The 19,892-nt window shown below is 42.7% G+C and overlaps 1 protein-coding gene across 5 annotated transcripts; it reads left to right on the forward strand.

The window, feature by feature from the left end:
- Positions 1-1,644: 1,644 nt before the first annotated feature.
- NFYB (nuclear transcription factor Y subunit beta) lies at positions 1,645-19,099 on the forward strand. Of its 5 annotated transcripts, XM_058420350.1 has the most exons (8): positions 3,387-3,447; positions 6,442-6,517; positions 9,810-9,903; positions 10,381-10,511; positions 12,294-12,491; positions 14,207-14,288; positions 16,633-16,704; positions 16,926-19,099. In XM_058420350.1, the coding sequence occupies exons 1-8, from the start codon at positions 3,407-3,409 to the stop codon at positions 17,012-17,014; spliced, it is 783 nt and encodes a 260-aa protein (XP_058276333.1). In that variant the 5' UTR covers positions 3,387-3,406; the 3' UTR covers positions 17,015-19,099. The 5 variants fall into 5 exon arrangements, with proteins under 5 accessions (XP_039918635.1, XP_039918636.1, XP_058276333.1 ...); XM_040062701.1 differs by lacking the exons at positions 3,387-3,447; positions 6,442-6,517 and adding an exon at positions 1,645-1,786 and having other exon boundaries at positions 16,625-16,704; XM_040062702.1 differs by lacking the exons at positions 3,387-3,447; positions 6,442-6,517 and adding an exon at positions 2,495-2,518 and having other exon boundaries at positions 16,625-16,704.
- Positions 19,100-19,892: the final 793 nt, after the last annotated feature.

The following is a 19,892-nucleotide window of genomic DNA, read 5'->3' on the forward strand; positions in this document are numbered from 1 at the left end:
AAACTCAAAACATTCCAAAGACTTGGACATTTTGAGTGAATCTAAATCTTTACGATATATCAAAGCATGTGAAACTATTGTTATGTGAAACCATGTGGAAATGTGTAAGGTTTATTGAGTTCTGCTTTGTGTAAATCCCAGTACCAGAAGAGACCTAGGAGAGGAGTGTACAGTATTTATCAGATATTAACCAGAAGAGGACGTTAGCAGAAGCTATTGTGAAATGTGATTTTCATACTAGTTGAGTTAAAATACTTAAGACCCTCAAATAATGAAGAATTACTACAGGTTATTAAGAATTACACAAACCAAAAATATTATTACCTCCATTGTGGAGATTGCACATACACATGTTGGTGGCAGGTGTGTGGAATGTCTTTGGCTGCCTTTTGGCTCTTTCTGATTCTAGTGAATGGAAGGACTGGTGGATTATGAAGTGTTTCATATAAATGCTTCATAAGAGAGGTTTATAAATCTCAGTGGAGAAGTCAGTCCAACTAATATGTTCACTCAGCAGCCCATATTTCTTCAGAACAAAGCCTAAAAGTGGAAGAAAAATGTTCTCTTTAAGCCCCGTATCACCAGGGGAGATGATTCTTTTTGGTTTGCAGTGAAATTTTACTTTTTGAGGGGAAAGGGATAATACAGATCCCCTCACCCAAGGTTCTGTTCCACCAAATATTTGGTTGGACCTAGGTTCCATGAGCCATCCTCCTCCTTCAGGGAACTCCTCTTCATCAGCCTCTTCTTTCTCAGGCTGTGCGAAATGTTGGAAGTCCCTGGGGATGTAACCTGTTCTTCTTTCAGCTGGTGAATCTTGATGCAGGTGTAGGACAGGTTGGAACAGATCTAAGGAACCTTCACGTAATGGTGCCTGCCTTGCTGACAAAGGGCATCAGCTATTGAGACAGTGGGGGTGAGGTCAGGAACAAGGCCAGCAGGACACAGCTGGCCACTCTCCCCCAGCCCCCTCCTCCTAGGGCAAGGAGGACAACTGGGGGACTGGAGCACCTCTCTTATGAGGAAAGGCTGGAGGAGCTGGTCCTGTTCAGCCTCAAGAAGGGATTCAAAGGGGACCTCATCAATGTCTATCAGTACCTGGAGGGAGGGTGTCAGAGGATGAAGACAGGCATTTTTGGTGGTAACAAGCAACAGGACAAGAGACAACGGGCAGGAACTGATGCACAGGAAGCTCCACCTGAACATGAGGAAGCCTTTCTTCGCTGTGTGGTGACCACGCACTGGAACAGGTTGCCCAGAGACACTGGAGTCTTCCCTCACTGGAGATATTCCAGAGCCGCCGGGATGCAACCCTGTGCCTTGTGCTGTAGGATGACTCTGCTCGAGCAGGGAGGTTGGACCAGATGACACACTGTGGTCCCTTCCGACCTGACCCATTTGTGATTCCGTGAGACCGAGGCCACAGGGAAGAGCTGCCCCCGGTCAGAGGCCCCGCTACACAATCGCCAGCAGCAGCAGCAGCAGCAGCCCTGCGGGGCCGAGCCCTGAGGCGGGCACAGCCGCCGGTGGCAGCCCCGGCCCCGCGCGGGGGGAGCTCCCGGCGCCCCCGGCCCGGCCGCTCCATAAAGGAGGCGGGCAGGGCGAGCCCGGCGGGAGGGCGCGCGCTGAGGGAAGAGCCGGCGCGAGTGGCGGGGAGGCGGCGCGGAGGGAGGGCAGCCGGGCTGCGGGAAGCGGGGCTCCGCGCTGGGACTGGTTCCTTCGCAGCCATTTTCCGTCCAACCAAACAGCCGATTTGCGGAGGGAGCCAACCAGGGCCGCACTGGAGGTTTGTGCCTGGCTCCGGCCAATGATTGGTAACCGGTTCCACTGCAGGCTCGAATGAAATGTCCGTCTCCCTCCCCGGGCCCCGGCGCTGCCGCCGCGCCGCCGCCGCGGGCACCAGGAAGTGCGGGGCTGCCGCCCCGGGCCCCGCACCGGCCGCGCGTCGCTTTGTGCGGCCGGAGCCGCGGGGACCGCGCGGCCGGGGAGCCGAGCGGGGTGGGCGGGCGGGGAGGGGAGCGGAGCGGGCGGGCAGGGAGGGAGGGAGGCGGCGGCGAGGGGGGGTGTCGGCAGGGGCGGCGGGGCGGCTGCCACCGCCGGTGTCCCTCTCGCTCCGCGGGGCCCTCCCCGCTCGGGCTCCATTTTGCGGCCTAGGCAGGGGTGGGGGCAGCAGGCGGAGCTGCCCCGCGGCCGGTCGGCACCCCGCACCGCCCGCAGAGAAGCGGCGGGCGCTCGCAGGGCGCACGGCCTCCCGCCATCCCTCCGTCTCCGCGCCGGCCGCGCTCGCCGCGTCCCGGGGCCGCGGCTTTGTGGCGGCCGCGCCGGGCGGAGGGGGCTCCGCGCTCTTTTGTGTCCGCCCGGCCGAGCCCCCTCCCCTCGCCGCGGGAGCGAGTGGCCGGGACCCCCACCACGCCCACGGCCCCTGGTCGGGCCGAGAGCCGGGCAGCGGGACCGCTGGGGCCCGGTCTCTCCATTTGGTCCCCTCGGCGCCGTTACCGGGACCGAAATTTCCTGGAAGGTTTGGCGGTATTTTGCAGGGATGAGGAGCGTAGGGCGAGGCCCCGGGATGTGGTGCCAGTACCCGGCTGGCCGTGCGGGCGGGAATGCGAGGCCTTGGGCTGCGCGGGGACCTGGCAGAGGCGCCTGGCCGACCCCGGGCAGGTGCGGGCAGCGCGGAAATCACAGCCAAGGTGACCAACAATAAAGTTGCTGATTAACTGAGGACTCGTCGTCTTGTGCCATTTGTAAACAAGGGGTCACGATAGACGAGTTACCTCTCGACCCGGTGTGAGCTGGGTGCCAGGAAGGCTCCGAGGCTGCTGGTGTGAGTAGGAGGGTGGCCCCCGTGCCCAGCGCTGGCTGCGTTTGCATCATTGAAGGGCGTGAAATCGGGAAAAGGGATCGATCGGCTCGCAGTGGCATAGACGCAGCTGGTTGGCGTCAGCACTTGTCCTGTGACACACATGACAAATGGGAGAGAGACGGGACCCTGCCATTGTCAATGTCTACACAACTCTTCTGTGTGTGGCAGGTGTTCTTGGGCAGACCTGTGTGTGCTAGCCACTGTTCTGCCTCCGGAAATTATGTAGTTTGTGCTACAAACTGAAAAGTACTGTCGAGGTTGTTCACAGACCATCCTATTGGAAAACAAAAAAAAATTGCGTGTTCTAGTAATGTTTCTGCAGATATAATATATATTCTATAGTACATCAGCAGTAGAAAATCAACTTCTAGCTTTACCAATTTCTGTAGGGCTTAACCCAAGTAATTTTGTTCTGAAAAAGACTGTCAGGTAGAAGCTACCTAGTGTGCTTGGCTTGCTTTTGGGATGGCAAAATTATTGATAACAATGATCTGAACATTCCTAGGCAGTGAGGAACACAGAAATTTGGATTTTGGCCCATTCATGGACTCTGTTACATGTAGTAACCTTTCCTTGGCATCTTGGTAAGTGGCAGTGACTGTAAATTAAAAAAAATAATAATAAAATTCAGTTTTCTGAAAAGAAGCTGTGGCAAAATGGTAGGAAAAAGGAAAATGGCAGGCACCACTTTGGGCAGTATTCAGAGTCTGGCTTTAATTGGGTTGCAGGAATGGAGAAATGGTGCCTATATGTAATCATTAGCCTACTGTTCCTAAACAATAAGCTAGCAGTTGCTTTCTCTGTTTCTTTGCTTATGTGGCCTGTGGCATGACAGTTACAATGTAAAAGCAGAATCCATCTGCAATTCTGGAGGACACCCGAGAGGGCTCAGTCTGAATCATTTTGAGGCCTGTGTGAATTGCTTTTGCACTGTGCATTGAGCTGGTGGTTATACACAGTCTTGGCTGCTGGCGTTTAAAGCTGTGGCATTATATTGGGAGAAGTTAGGAGCACTGGGTGTTACTCTTTAGACTCCGGGATTTGACAGTCGCAGCAGTTCAAAGCTTAACTCTTTTATTTGTGGTAATAATTACATGAAGGGAGGCAATGTTCAGAAATTGAATGAAAACGAATGTTTATATGAAACATTAGACACTGAAACTTTGCAAGTCTGGTACCTTGTTTTGTCAACATTTAAAAAAGATTTGCAAGGTTCTTCCTTTCAAATGTAAATTTAATGTCGCTTTCTAAGCAAAATTTAAAATTTTGCTTAGAAAGAAATTTGACTGTTAGTAGTAAGTTTTTGCAGTAGTGTTTTAAAGAAACTTAGTATTTGGAATTTGATGTTATAGTGGCAGGATGCTTGTAAAAAGAGCAAAACATGACTATATATATGCGTACTAAACAATGTGGGAAAATAACTTTGGTAGAATAAAAGCACGTGTCAGCAAATTCAACAGATTTGGCTGAAAATATTGGTCTGGTCTGAACTAACTTTGTAAAACTCTTACTTGTCCTGTTGCTTGAGAGGAAATAGCTGCTTGGCATACTTGTGTTACTGCTTCAACAAAGGAAGAATAACCTACTTAAAAATGTTATCAAACTTCTAAAAGGAAAAAGACAGGACTTATAGATTGCTGCTTTAATAATCAGATAAGCTTAGTTTTACACACACACACACACAAAAAAGCTAGAAAAGTATCAAAAAAGGTAATACAGGGATTTCAGTCAGGTTGCTGAAGGAAGGAGGTGCTGGTGCAGTGTGTTCAGCACTGCTTTCCTCTTCCAGCTTCTGAAAAGCAATGAAACTGCCTCTGTTCCTCTGGTCGTCTTGTTTATTTTCCCCTCCAGCTTCCCTCTTCTACTGCCAAAAAAGAGAATGCGTGGAAACTCGTTTTCTCCTGCTTGCTCTGTATCACTGACCCACTCCTTGATGTGAAAATAGGTGAGGGTTTTAGTCCAGCCATATATATTGGAGCTAACAGTGCTTGTGGATGTTAGCCAGCCTGGGAAGGAGCCACCAGCTGCTCTAGCACAGCTGGATCCATGTGGAGGGGGTCTGTGGTCAGTGGAATTGGGGCTTGTAGGATAAGACATGAAACTGATAGACTGTTACATGGAGTGGGAAGGTGGAAAGGGGGCAATGCCCTCTTTGGATTTCATACGGGAAAGTTTCCTCCCCGTGGGTCAGGGGGAGGATCCCGGTACAGCCCGGATGCTAACGAGCCTTGGTGACATTGTCCTCTCAACATCGGTCTGCTTTTCCCAGTGTTATCCTGCTGTGGGGGAAAACGCTGCATATAAGGGATTAGAGAAGCCCGAGCTGGAGAGAGAGTGCAGCGTCTGGTTTTGTTCTAGCTATGTGCTAAGGGGTTTAGCATTATATTTTTGTGTATCTGCTGGAACAATGTCCTATGAATGCATTCACCAGTAGGTATTTCTTGCTGCAGGTGAGAATTCAGTTTGGAAATTAGGATCACCAGAAAAATAAAAGGAAATTAAAGATGTATTTTCAATTTAAAAAAAACCCTTTCTGCTTAACAGAAGAGGATGCAGATGGCTCAAATAAAATTTTGTATCTCTGCTGTTAGGTGCTGATTCACAGCTTTGCATCTCTAGTGATAAGGTGTGGCAAAATGAATGATTTGGTTACTACCTACAGCTTTAGTTATTATTTCTGTCCTGCTTCTTTGGCAGACATGACTGCATGGAATGTGTACCAAGTGCTTCAGTTCATTGCATATCATTTTCTACTGCCCCTCTTGTAGTGTAGCAATTTTGGGAGACAGGGTGAATAAATACAACATGAAATACTCATTTCTAGATAAATTTCCTGTTCTGAAAACAAAAATCTTCAAATTTTTTTTCCTTCTTTGTTTTTCCTTTTACACTGATCTAAGCTTTAGTCCTTTCTCAGTGCTAGCAGGTTTGGGCTTGCATTCTTTAGTAATCATTTAGCTGAGCCACTGATACTGAGTGCGCTCTAAAGAGAGTTTATAAGATTAAACAAGGATGCAAGATTTACTTTGAGATACTGATGTTTTATTAGTTTAGTTTAGACATATTATAGGAACAGTCTGAGTTGTGGGCAGCTGACAGGAGCAAATTTTTTTAAGCATCCTTCAGAATATTTATACCAGATGTCAGTGTAAACCTGTATGTTCATTCACTTGCATCTTATCACTGAACCTTCTTTGATGCCCTTGAAATGTTTCTCTTTTAACATATTTCTTTAATTTCCATGTATCCAGTAGTTTGTATATCCCTAGTAATATTCTTTTTTATTAGAGATGAAAAACAAAACAGAAAACCACTACCAGAAAACATTGTGCTGCTGCTCTACATTCAGATTTTTCTTTTGAGTGTAGTGCTGAGTGTTTGTGTCCTGTACTTATTTACTCTCCCTGGTTGACGAAATCAAATAGTGGCATGGTCATTTTAGAGACTGACATGTCACTTCTGATATGCTTAGCTCTCAGTCTTGATTCAGTCCATGTGTATGCATGAAGGAGCTTCGCTGTCTTCCTAGCACTGGAGGCTGAGGATAATGTACAACCTGTGGTAATTGCTTCCTCCAGTCGGTGTACAGCCCTTGCTGCTGGAGGACTGCGGTGTTGGAAGCCCTCCCTCGTGCAATTTGGCAGCCACACAGAGGTAGGAGATGGTCTTGTATTAAAAGGCATTGCAATGTTTGCATGCTGAAACTGCCATGCAAATGTAATGTGTCATCTGCAAATGGCTACTGCTCTTTAATGCAAGTTGTGACAACTTGAAGGTCTAAAGCAAAATCTGAAAGGAGAGTTCTTGCCCACCTGAACCTTTTAGGATTAGATCTCCCAGGATTTGGCCTGTTCTACCATCTGCTTCCATCTAAAGTAGTAGGTCTTCCTGCTAAATGGGCCAACATAAGAACTGTTGGCCTTTTTAGTCTCCCAGTCACTGCAGTTAGTGTAGGCAAGGTGTTGTTTCTATGCTACAGTGGACTGCTGCCTTTCCAGAGCAACTTCAAGGACACAGAATTTTGTTTGTGTCATGGTTTTGGAGGGGTTTTATTGATTGTTTGGGGGTTTTGTTTGTTTAAAGAAGGGGGATTAAGTGGCAACATTGTAGTGAGAACAGTGTTTTCTCATTTTCTGAACATTGTTGTATGTATTAGAGAACTTGCGCTGAGCTTTACAATCAGATAATGTCATTGGCTGGAGTTTTGAACATCTGAAATGAAAACTATAATGTGTGAGTGTGTAACTGTTTGTTATGAGATGACTGGGATAGCAGTGTCCACATTTTCCTGCAAGGTCATGTTTGTCATCCATCGGGCTCAAAGAAATACGAGGAGCGTGACTTGGATGACATATTAATTACAGTTGCTAAATTCAGATGCCTGGATCTAGATTTGAATTGAATGACAATTCTGGCTGAAGTTCTGCCATCAGCTTACTTGGATCGAAGTAGTGTGCTGAGATCCACTCCCTCCCTCACCGTGAGGTCAGCTGGGCTGAGGAGGAGGCTGGTGGGGCAGCTGGGCAGGCTCTGTCTGTGGTGGCCTTCAAGATGGGGCTGGAGAAGACCCTGAGTGCTCTGCTCTGAGCTTGGAGCTAACGCTGCTTTTCGCAGGGGTTGGAGTAGAGACCTCCCACAGCCACTTCCGACATGAGTTATCCTGTGGTCCTGGATCAGACCTGGTTTTGCTGAGCATTATGCAGAAGACTGTTAGTGCTGTCCCTAATCTCTTGTCCCAAGGTTGTCCTGGCAGCGAAAAGTCTTTCTTCAAGTAATACCGACAGAAGTAATTTCAGTTTGATGTTAAGCTGTCAGTGCCTGTTTTCTTTAACTGAGTCAGATCTGCCTTTTTCTGTTGCAAGCCTTTTCCTGTCAATTTTGCTAATCACTATTTTAGATTCATAGTGTTGATAAACATCTACACAAATTTCCACTAATGGTGAAATAATACATCCTGTAAGTAGATCTGGAAATGTGCACACAGAAAAGGATAGAAGCAAAGGTATTACCTTGAGGATGTATTGGTCTGGTATGACCAAAACTGTCTGTAGATGCAGCAGAGGTTTGAAAGAGGTTCAAGCAGGAGTTGTCTTTTGAAGGCAAGCTGGCCTGATGAAAGCAAGGTGATTTCTTAGTGTTGCTGGGTCTTGGCTGCATCAGATGGAGCAGCCTGCAGAGGTAAGCAGAAACCAGTTATCACATCATGGCAGAAATTTGCAGAATATTGCAATCCTGGAGGAAGGAAGTAATTTAGAAGAAATGTTTCACAGACGATTGAAAAAAAGAGGGAAAAAAAGATCAAGGTATTTAAAATATCTTGTACTGGGACTGAGTAATGATTGTTGAGATACTGAATTAAATTCTAGTAGGGATCAGAGAGCTGAAACTGAGAAGAAGACTACCAGAAAACCCTAACTTAATTTTGCAGGTAGCCTTTGGGATTTACCAGACCACAATTTTAATTGTTTCAAAGTGCAGAAGGAAGAGAAAGGCACGATTCTCTTAATGGTGTGTGATGTCTGTTTTGGTGATCATGACATGTAGAATTGTGATATCCTTGCATTGTCATTGCAGTAAGCTGAATAAACAAACTGCAGACCCTTTGGGAGATGGGAAATTAAAGTTAAATCTCCCAACAAAGAGTCTGCAAAATGTGGACAAAGTGAATTTATGTAAAGGATGGCACATGGAGGGTTAATACCTGAAATACTGCCCTTCCGTTGGATAGAGCTGCTGTGTTAAGAAGTGGAGCTGATTTACAAAAGCTCAGCAAAAGGGCTGGAGTTCTTTATAAAAGCGTGTATAATATTCTGTAGAGTGAACAAGAGTTGGAAGAGTCTTTTTGTCTTGAGCAGCTCCTAAGGCTCCATCCAGCTGTTGTTGGAATGGGAGCAGCGCTCACGTTATTTGTGCATCTGTGGCCAAGTGGAACACCAGATGTTGCTTGAAGGTTTCAAAGTGAAACTCAGCCCTGTGGCCACAAGCAAAGTGCAGATTAGTGAGAGGTTAAATGCTCATATTTCTGGGTAGGTGCGAAAATAGTACAACATTGCTTCTCCCTCCTTACCTCCTTTCCTCCCTCTTTAGACTAATGGGTGTGCAAAAAAGTGAGCTCTGTGGTCTCACTGGCAGCAACCACGTGATCCTTGAGACCCAAGGTACCCACACAGTGGGTGTGGGGTCAGTGAGTGAAGTCAGCTGGGCTCTGCCTCCCCAGGGGCTGTGTGTGTAGCTTGTGTCAGTAAGATGGAGGGAAGTACAGACTCATTTGGCTTCCCTTTTTCTGCTGGCATTTAAGTTACCTGTTAAACTGTGACCACCACATCTCCAAAGCCTCATGAAGAAGTCTTGTTGGTCACCACATCAGAACACTGAGAGAGGAATACGTAAGGATGCCCAGAGAGTGAGGCAGGGCAGGAGCAGGGAATGCTAAAACATGACTCAGAAGGCACGTAGGAGTAACTGATGTCTCAGAGAGGATGAGGATGCAAAGCTGGACCTGTGGTCTGGCTAGAAGTTTGTCGATGGGCTTGACAAACCAACATGGAGGGGAAAGGTGAGTGAAGGATGCACTCTCTGTAGTGATTAATAGGTAAAGCATTCAGTGAACAGGGGGCTGGTGTAGGTTTTGAAGGTTGTTCAGAGACACCTTGCAAGTTCTGGTCAGACTCTCACGGGAGCTATGTATGTGCTACATGAACCAAATGATTCTGTGCATGGCCTGTGCCTCTGGCTGAGTTTTTTGGGAAGCCTCACAAAACAGTTGAACTATTTCCACTGTCAATAAAACTCAGGAGTGACAGTGGGGATGCTGTTCTCCAATAACAAAATATTTATGCTTTGTATAAATTGATCTAATAGTTGGATTAATCTGCTGAGTTAGAGTAATAGCTGCACTTAGTGATGTAACAATCATACCTGAAAGGTTTCCTTCTTCTGGTTGTAGATGGATGGTGACAGCTCCACAACAGATGCTTCTCAGTTAGGAATTGCTGGAGATTACATTGGTGGCAGTCACTATGTGATACAGCCTCACGATGGTAAGAAATGAGAGTAAATACTACTATTTCTGTGCTATGTTTGTATACATATTTTCTTCCTGTTCTCGTATTGTTCTCTGCTATCTTCTCTCAGGCTAAGAATTTGTCGTTGTTTTCATAATGCCTCACTGTATAGAGCATTTTTTTCTGCAGTCTGAAGGGGGGAGGTTGGATTTTTTGATGTTGGCCCAGAGACCTTGAGGGAATGACAAAATACTGATGTTCTAGTAAACAGCTTGTATTTTGACATGGCATTAAGAATGGCTGGTTATCAGCAGCCATGTACACTTTTGTGCATAATGTGATAAAATGCTATCCTTATAAAGGTACCCTGATGTTGCATCTATTTTTTAAATTATTTCTTTGATGTTAATACACTGTGCTTTCAAAGGTCTTCATCCTTCAGTGTAAGATTTTAAACTAAATTATTGCCTGCTATCAAATATAATTTCTGTTAACTTTTCTTCATTTCATTAGACACAGAAGACAGCATGAATGATCATGAAGATACAAATGGCTCAAAAGAGAGCTTTAGAGAACAAGATATATATCTTCCAATTGCAAATGTGGCAAGGATAATGAAAAATGCCATACCCCAAACAGGAAAGGTAATACAGTTGTCTGATAAAGAAAGTATGTTAATGGCTTTTATTCCTTCCTCTCAGTGAACTTGAGCTGATTAGACCAACTTACTTTTCCAAATGATGCTGGTTTATTGGAGAAAAATGTTACAAAAGGAAAGGGAAAAATGCCCCAGGAGCAGGAGGTGATTGAGACCAAGTCTATTTTTCTTAGATTTCTGAAAGCTTTTAGTAACTGCTGTAATTAGAGTGTCCAGAACTGTTCTTCTTAGGGCTTTAAAGAGCTTCCTTTTTTAAGATGTGTTCTCTGAAGTTGTCGTAAAGGATCAGACTTGATAACAATCACTAAGAATATTTTCTGTGCAATTTTCTTGGGAGATTTAGTCTGCTTTCATTGAAGTGCATAAAATTTGGAATAAGTGAATCATTTTGGCTGAACCCAAAATCTAGTGTTCACCCTGAAGAAAAGAGAATGGTTAGCCTTCTATCACCCAAATATTCACACATCCAATTGCCCAAGTGACCTAAGATGTCTGCTTTATACCGTGGAGCAGATAAGGCCAGATATTGAAAGCCTTATTTATTTCTTACTCCTAAGAATAGACTTTTTAATCCATTCTGCTGAGCTGATGATTGTATAAGTATTTCATCATTCTACCTGTTTATCTTAAACCTTTGCAGGGCTCTTGCTGTTTCTCTATTGTATTCCAATACAAGCCCAGCCACAGTAACATTTCCCCTAGCTCAAACTGATCTCTCTTTTTGGAGATACTCTAAATAGAAGCAAGACATAATTTACTTGCATCTGCTTGTATTTTTGTAGTGTTCAGGGCTTTCTGGAGATCTGGATGTCTCATTTATAACTTTGCTGTGAAAAACTCTACCCCAGTCCATATTGTCATAAATTTTTAGTGATCAAGATGAGATTTTTCTCAAGAATTTAGCATATGGGATGTAGAGCTATCTCTAAAAATCAGGATAGTTTTTTGTGAAAAACTGCAAGGGAAGCTGCTGGTTGATGACTTCTGAAAATCTCCCCCAAATGTCTGAAAATACCAGAGGAACTAGTGAAGACTCTGCACACAGTTACTGCTTCAAGTTTTTAGTTTTTTTTCATGTGAAGAATAAGAATCTTATTTATTACAATCTTTTTGTTCACTCCTGTCAGCTTCCCGAGTAATCATGACCAATACTTGGTGTAATTTTAAGTCGGGTAAATGACTTTTGTCCGGCTGAAAACTGTAATTAAACTTAACTATTTCATTCTTGCCAGGAGCATATGTTTCTTCATTTGAATTCTCATTTGGTAAATTTATACCAGAATACTAAAGCATTAGAAAGGCTTGCTGCTAGGTGTATATTCTAGTCCTTGAATCTAGGCAGGATAAAAATACTTGTCATTGCTGAATTTGTGGTAATCTACTGCAGTGGGGTTGAAACTACCAGGTCTCTTGAAGAGGAAGTAGGCTGTGACATCGTAATGAATAGGTTTGAAGAGACATAGGTAAGCAAAGCAAGAAGCACCTGTGTGTAAAGGCTTTTACAGAACTTAGGACTTCAGGAGATCCTGGCAGTTGGCTGTGCTGCTTGAAATAGTAAAACATGGGTAAAATCACGTTGCAGCTGGTCGTACATAGAGCAGTGAGGACATCCAGTGGTTTGCTGTGCAGGTGTTGCCTAAATGGGTATTGTCATTGGGTTTTGGGATGTTTCTCCTCTTATCTGGTGTATTCTTTGGGGGGTTTGTGGTGAGTTTTTTTTAAGTCTTGTGTCTTCGTTAATGATTTTATCATACTTTTTCCTTTCTAGATTGCTAAGGACGCAAAGGAATGTGTACAAGAGTGTGTAAGTGAATTCATCAGCTTTATAACGTCAGAAGCAAGTGAGAGGTGTCACCAAGAGAAAAGAAAAACCATCAATGGAGAGGATATTCTCTTTGCCATGTCTACCTTGGGGTTTGATAGCTATGTTGAACCTCTGAAGTTATACCTCCAAAAATTCAGAGAGGTTGGTATATATGGGTATTTCCTCATTTATTTAATCTGGTTGTGTTTATCCTTAGCTCTCTGTTGTTGGAATTGCATAATGGGTAACTTACATAGTATCTCACAGCTCTTGGTCTGGGAGTAATGGTAATGTTTAAAAGCATTCCAGAGGATGTCAAGAGAAAAAGGAGGAAGTAAGCATTTTGATTAGACTTGCTGATTCAGAGTAGTTAAAGCTTTCAGCTGAATAAATTCTCTAATATATTGGCGGTAGTAAATTGCTCTGCTCTTTAAAGGCGCCTATTAAGAATGTTTAATTCCATCTTCGGGTTCAGTCAATATGTACTGACTGCATCCTCTGGGGAACTGGCCTAATGCCTGTTGTTTGTCTGGACTTCGGATCTGCAAAAGGAAAAACTGTTTTTCTCATGTCAGAATAATGATTTACATGGAAAACTATCTGCTTCAATGGAGTTTTTAAAATTATTTTTTAGCCTGTCCCTCAGTTTGCTTTTGATACATAGTATATGCTAGGTATGTGATCCAGAGTTTAATTTATCCCTTCCCTAGCAGAAAGTGACTTTCTTCCTTTCAGCAATTTAGACCTTTTCAAAAAGGAATTTGCTTCTGCTTGTTTTTTTTGTTCTGGTCTGCCTCTCCCTGTCTAAATTGGCAGTACAGCAGATAAGGATGCTCTTCAGAGTTTGTTTTGTAAACTTAAGATTTTTTTAGGTCAGACTTGCTGATGATATTTGTTTTGCTGACAGCACTTGAAGCTTCCCCTTCCCAGAAGGACATTTGTTTGATAACTGAGTACCTGGAATATAAAGTTGGAGCAGTGCTGTGTGCTGTCTTTTTCCAGTTCTGTGTAGCAGTTGTGCATGCTGTGATAGTGCTGTTTGTGCTTTTATTAAAAAGGCAAGTATTGCCTGACTAGTTCCAGCTTCTACTGAATAAGTCTGAAGTGGGTCTGTGCTACTTTGATTCTTAATTGACCATTTTTGCAGATTATAGGTGCTGTGGTAGCAGAGTAGTTGTGTTGGGTTTTAATTGCATGGATGGGTTAAAAGGCTTTGCTCATCAGTTTTAAATCTCCATTCCAACAAGGGTATCTTCAGGGTAAAACACTTCTGTTTTGTCACTGAATATTTTGTCTGCAGCAAGCAGTTGCAGAGAACCCTTTCTTATGCTCACATTATTTTTCTAGACGTTCTTATGTAATAGCATAGAGCATCGAACTTCAGACTTGTAAAACTGCATGCAGATGACTGCGGGCCTTGGCTTTCTGTGCTGTTATCCTTTCTGGCTGTAGTCCTTTATGTGGGAGAAGAAATTCCACATCTTGGTTTTAAATATCAGCTCTTAGTGATGGTGCCTGTGTGTGGTTGGTAAGCAAATGTTGCACATTCTTGGTAGGTGAGATTCTGCGATTTCTTGTAAATGCTCCTTCTGGATTACCTCAGATTTTGAACTTTCTGCAGAAGGTGAAAAGCCTTTCTTAGAACTACACAGTCTTAGATTGCCAAATTTTTGTTTCAGGAGTAAAGCTGAGATGAGAAACACTCATGTGATATGCACATTCTCAAATGCCATGGAGTTTTACAGGTCTTGGATTTCAAGCTCCAGCTGTTGCACTGTGACTCTTCTACAAGTTTCAAACTTTGGCTAGAGCTCGTGAGGCTTTGAAAAAAATCTCAAGCTCTTTTTTTCTGCTTTTTTTGTGCTCCCTCTTCTTAGGCAATGAAAGGAGAAAAGGGAATTGGGGGAACAGTTACACCTGGAGACGGTCTAAGTGAGGAGCTCACAGAAGAAGCATTTAGTGAGTAATACTTTTTAATTTATTATGTTATTACTGCAGCTTTTATAAAAACAGCTCTTCCCTCAGGCATCAGTATTCTTACTCAAGGAGTATATCCTGGACTAGTAATAGCTCATGTCAGTTGTAGAAAATTTATAAATGCATATATTAGAGCTGGTATTTTTCTCTACACTTAAACACCAGTTGTAATGAAAGGTGCAAACCTTTTTTTTTTTCTTTTTCCCCAGTAGCTACATATTTAGGCCCCATTCATTCTACTTGCAAGACTATTGGGAGAAAAGAGTAAAATGAACTCCTCTTGATGACTTGAGGAGCTCATCTTTGAGAAATGAGGCAGAGAAGAAAATCATCTTTGTCTAATTTAAAGAACTTAGTATTTCTTACATTCAAAAGAATGTAAGAAGCATTGGCAGCTAGAAGGTGTAGGGTGAGGAGTATTGTGTTCATTCAGTGTAGTTTTTCTTTCTTTTACTGTGGATTAAAACCTGACAGTTTTTCTGGATTTGCACTGACTTTGCCGGTGCTGATTCTTACATGTAGTTTCCACCTTGGCTTTTAAATGTTATGGGGTGGTAATGTTTAATATTAGGCTGGTACAAGAGGAATTAGGAAGCACGGCTCTAGCCATATCTACTGACAAGATTTAGTTGAAGTATGTGATATATACTTGTCTAAAATCACTGGTAAACTACTGAACTAGCAAAAATTCAGAGCCTGAGGACTAAAATGACCTATTCAGGATTGGAAATGCACTTTATTCTCAGTTTGACTTCGGTAACATGAAGCATAGCAGACTCAGTGGGTCTCTGACCCAGTTATAAAACTGGCTGGAAATTAGGAATCTAAATATAACAAGAGTCCCTTGCATTACTTAGATTTAGATTCCTAATTTCCAAACCTAGGAGCCTCAGAGTGGTCTATGAAAAACTTTAGGTTGTTGTGACTTGAAATAAGCAACTTTAGAAATGCCCTGACAGGATTAAGGATACAAAGGAGATGTTGCAATAATAGAAGGAAGTAAAACAAAAAAAATGGTTTATAGCTGATCATGTGAAGTGCTGCAGGTATTTCTCTCCACACGGGCAGCTGTAGATCTGACTAGAATGAATGATGGTGTCACTGCAGCAGTAGCAATGATAGCTGTGCTTCTGTGGCATAACTCTCAGCTCTTTGTGATGGCTTCATGCCAGGGCTGGGTCAGGGACTCTCCATTAAGCTGCGTTGGATGTGGACCATGCACATTGAAGGGCAGTAAATTTTGGACCTGCCAGAGCCACTCTCACTATGATCTTAATGCATCTCTTAGCCTGCAACTGAAGCAATTGAAAATTTGTTCAATGAAGGAGGAAGGGAAAAAAAAAAAGAAAGACAACAACCCCAGTCAACCAACCAAAAATTTAATTACATAACCATCAAGCATCAGCTTTCAAATGAAAACTGTTAGGATTATGCTGTGCTTTCAGAATTTTGTATTGGTTCTACATCTTGTTTATACTTAGTAACTGAAAGAACAAAGCCCCATTGTTTGTGTCCTGAGGGAAAATGTTGTGCTACAGTGACTTAAGGTACAATTTAAGAGTTTTGCTGCTTTGCTGCCAAATAGCGGTTGTAAGGCACCTACTCTCAGTGTGAGAGCTCAACATACATGTTGTGAAGGTTTACCTTGGAGCATTGCTCCCTGTGTTTTCTCTCAGTATCTCAGAAGTACTTTTTACTCCTTTTGTTGGCTACCTCTTTCCTCTGTTAAATTGGAGCTCTTGTGTGTGTCCTGAAGGACACGCTGAAGTCAACCAGTGCAATGTCTGGCTCTAGCAGTGCCTTTTTTTTTTTTTTTTTTTGTCATTGCCTGTTTCTCTCTTCTGCCTTCCATGGGGCTTCCGTATTATGGAGTCCCTGATGGATCCCAGCTTATTAAGCGCAGGGATTTAGTTGAATTCCTCCCCCATGGCTATGCTCAAGTGCTAGCTTTGTGTTCAAAGAAAGCCAACTGAATTCTCCAGGTTTCTTGGGGTACTGAGCACTGGAGATGGCCTTTGCAGTAGTCAGGGTGGTGAGCTCCACTCCATTTGCCTGTGTACAAGTGTGGACATTCTGCTTTCTCTCGGGGCAAAATTAAGTTGTGTTTTATGTGTTTCTTCTGAATGGGAGTAAACGTGCTCACTTGTAACACTTGGTAACAAGTGTGACTATACCAGTGTAGGATAGTAACTCAGGAGATTAACAGCTCTGTAGTCCTGGAGTGGACCACAATTATTTGATGGTGACAGACACATTGAACAAGGCTCTGTGTATCAAGCAGTTCCTGCCTAACGTTTTTAAAATGCTCTTTCTTTCAGCTAACCAGTTGCCAGCAGGTTTAATAACCACAGATGGCCAACAGCAGAATGTTATGGTCTACACAACATCATATCAACAGGTATGATCCTATATCCTGGCCCCTAGTCTCCCTTCTGCTGCTAAAATCCAACCACTAGTTCAACTGCTCTGTTCTGAAATATGAGAATTAATTTTATTTAGGCCTTTGGTGGTGGCTGTCATGCCACTCCAACACTGAGAATTCATGGCTGCTTGCTGTTAACTGCTCTGCAGCTTCAGAAAAGGTGCAGTGGAATGTAAGCTTGCATTTTCTTTCTCTAGATCTCTGGTGTTCAACAAATTCAGTTCTCATGATTTTGAAGAAAACTTTCCATCTGGGAACACGAGACGGAAAACCTGTGCAACTCTAACGAAGAGGCAGTTTTAATGACTGGTGAAGAGATTTATCTCTTTGTATATTAAATAGCTGTAATGTAGCTACCAGAAGCTTGACTAATTGAGGTGTGAGTTCTGACTCAAATCTTTTTCATGATGATTTTAAAGAAATAATTGGATTTTAAAGGTATTAAAGTATTTTTGTTTTGTACAAGAGTTTGTTGCTCTGTATAACTCCTGTATGCATTGTATATTGCAATTTATTACTGTCAGAGATTTGTAGACAGTTTCTTATTTTCATATTGAATCATGTTACTTTTGTAATTCAGGTAAACAGCTGGGTTAATTCATGTTTACCCTTTGAATAAAATTGTAAGGGTAAAGTTCATTTTTGAATGCAAGTTGCCTTTATTATAAAAATTGAGTTAGTCTTGGTTATGTAACTTGTCTTGCATGACAACCTCAACTAACTTTACATGTCAGCTTATTTATTGAAATTTTGAAAGGGACTTTTCCTCATGAAACTAGCAGCTCAAAAGAATTGCTACAATTGTTTTTTTCTAATGTAACTTCTGAATTAAAGGTTAATCAAAACCAATGAACGCTCTACTACATTTAGAAGTTTAGAGCTTATCAACAGTGTTAATGAAAGCACTGACTGTGCAGTGCAGGCTTTCTTCTATTTTTTTTCAGTTGCATTAACTCTCCTTAGACTTACTTTAATACTTTTAAGGTAGTCTTTCTGCTATTGAAATATCTCTTCCTTTTTATGTATGGCTTTTAGAATCCCAAACTTAGAAATCCAAGGGTGGGGGGATTTTATAGTCCTTGTGGTAAAAGATCTCATTTTAACTTTTTACTGAAATGTTTTAACGTTTCTTGTGGGCCTGTGGGAACTCAAAAGTGGTAGTGATTTTCTGTGTCCAGGCTGCGTGCTCTGTGTGTGTGTGTGTGTGTGTGTGAGTGGCTGACAGCTGAGCAAGTGATACAAGTCTGAAATTTGGAGGATGGACTTCAGGTTTGCTATCTCTTTCCTGGTTTTGCAATAAACTCAACCTGGGTAATGTAGTTCTGTATATTTAGTGCGTTGGTTTTGGTAACATTGCTGTTTCTTTAATAATTGGGTGGGTAATTTTGTTGCCATGTCTTAGCCTATGAGGGTAAGGGTGGGGATTTTAGTAATGCCTTACTCAGACTGAATTTTGGGACCTTTGGTATTTTTACTGTTTGCAGTGGACTGAAATGTAATATATTAACTATCTTTCCACATACCTGTTATTAATTTAAGCAAATCACACTTTGAAACTGTTGCCATATGATTTCTTGCTGGTTTTGTCTTTTCTTTAAAAAAAAAAGAGAAAGAAAAAAAGTGAGAGTTCAATATTGGGAAATTAGCATAACCTAAATATCCCAGAAGCCTGAAATAGGCAGTTCTTTAGCTAAACAAAAACTTTATGTGCAGATTTGAGCAGTGTTTCTTACCAGTCAGCATCCTGCTGGCAGAGCCTCTGGAGGCGATCCAGTGTATTCTGGGGCAGTCTGCATGGACGTTCTGGGCTTTGTGGCAGCCTGTTGTTCTTCAGGAGCTATGACTGAACAAATGGAGTTTCTGATTAAATGTACAACTGAATAACACAATCCCTACATGAGCCCCTTCTGTTTGTAGCCCATTTATCTCAGGCCAGCATAGCCTGTTCTTGCTGTTCCCAGATTTGTAATGGAAAAAAGCTGTGATGCCAGCTTAAGGAGGTGCTAGGAAAGATTTGGCATTTTGATGTATAGAAAAGGGGTTGAGGTGATCCCACACACTTGCTTTAAACATGCAACATTTTTCAGGTTCCCCTCTCTGCTGTGATTTTAGGTTTAAGTGTGTTAAGTTTGTGGTTTATGCACCATCATGTGAGCAGTGAAGCTGATGCTTTGTTTTTCTTTTTTCTTCTCCCTCACCCTCTGATGGCCAGGGACAAAACTAACTTGCTCATTCTCTTCCTGAAACTACAGCAGTAAAAGTAGTAGCACAACACTTTGTTCCATGTTTCTCTGAAACCATTCTCCTAATAAAAGTTTGCAGGGTACTGTAGCCATGGTACACCAAATAAAACAAATGTGGTCTGAAGAAATACTTGCCTAATTTGTATTAGCAGCAGCACAAACAGTGCATTCTTTATATTTGTTCAACAAATCTGTGTTCTCATTTTGCTCTTTTTATGTTTTTGAAGTTTACAAGTATCTAAGACCCAAACCAAGAATGACCATTCTTGTTACATCTCATCTATTTCTACAAAACTCCTGTCTTTGGTCCTCTGAATGTTTTGTTTGAACTAAGATACCCCCAAACTGAGCTTGAGCTCAAGACAGCCATGGCAGCCTATGCTAAGACTTGGAGAAAGGCTGCTTGAAATAGCAGTGATCTTCAAAGATATTTTTCCAAGAACAGTGACTTTTTTAGGTGCCTTTTCGTGACACAAGTTTCACCACAGGAATTTTTTTAAAAATGCATTTTTGTGTAACTTGATCGTTCCGGTATTTCTTTATAGGGTGCTTTTGGTGTCTTTAAAAGCACAGAAATGCTGTTATCTCTAGTCAAAAGTGCAGTTATGAGAAAAGCTAATTTAGATGGTTTTCTTCTACAATCCCATGCATTGTTAACTATTTTATTTATTCCCTTCTGATCTCTACTGAATGCTAAAATATGTGGCTGGATGGTGTAGCCAGAACACAGATGGAGTTCTGGCACGAGGTGGTGCATCCTAAATACCTACTGCCCCGTGCTTCTCTGCCTTGTAGCTAAAAATCAGCCTGAATTATATGGGCTATTCTTTAAAGAGCTGTCTTCCTTGAACTGCACTCTGGATCCCTGTGAATGCTGTGGGATGATTCCTATTGCAGAGTTTGTGGATGATGCTCATGAAC

This window comes from Hirundo rustica, chromosome 4 (assembly GCF_015227805.2).
Source record: "Hirundo rustica isolate bHirRus1 chromosome 4, bHirRus1.pri.v3, whole genome shotgun sequence".
Taxonomy (NCBI): domain Eukaryota; kingdom Metazoa; phylum Chordata; class Aves; order Passeriformes; family Hirundinidae; genus Hirundo; species Hirundo rustica.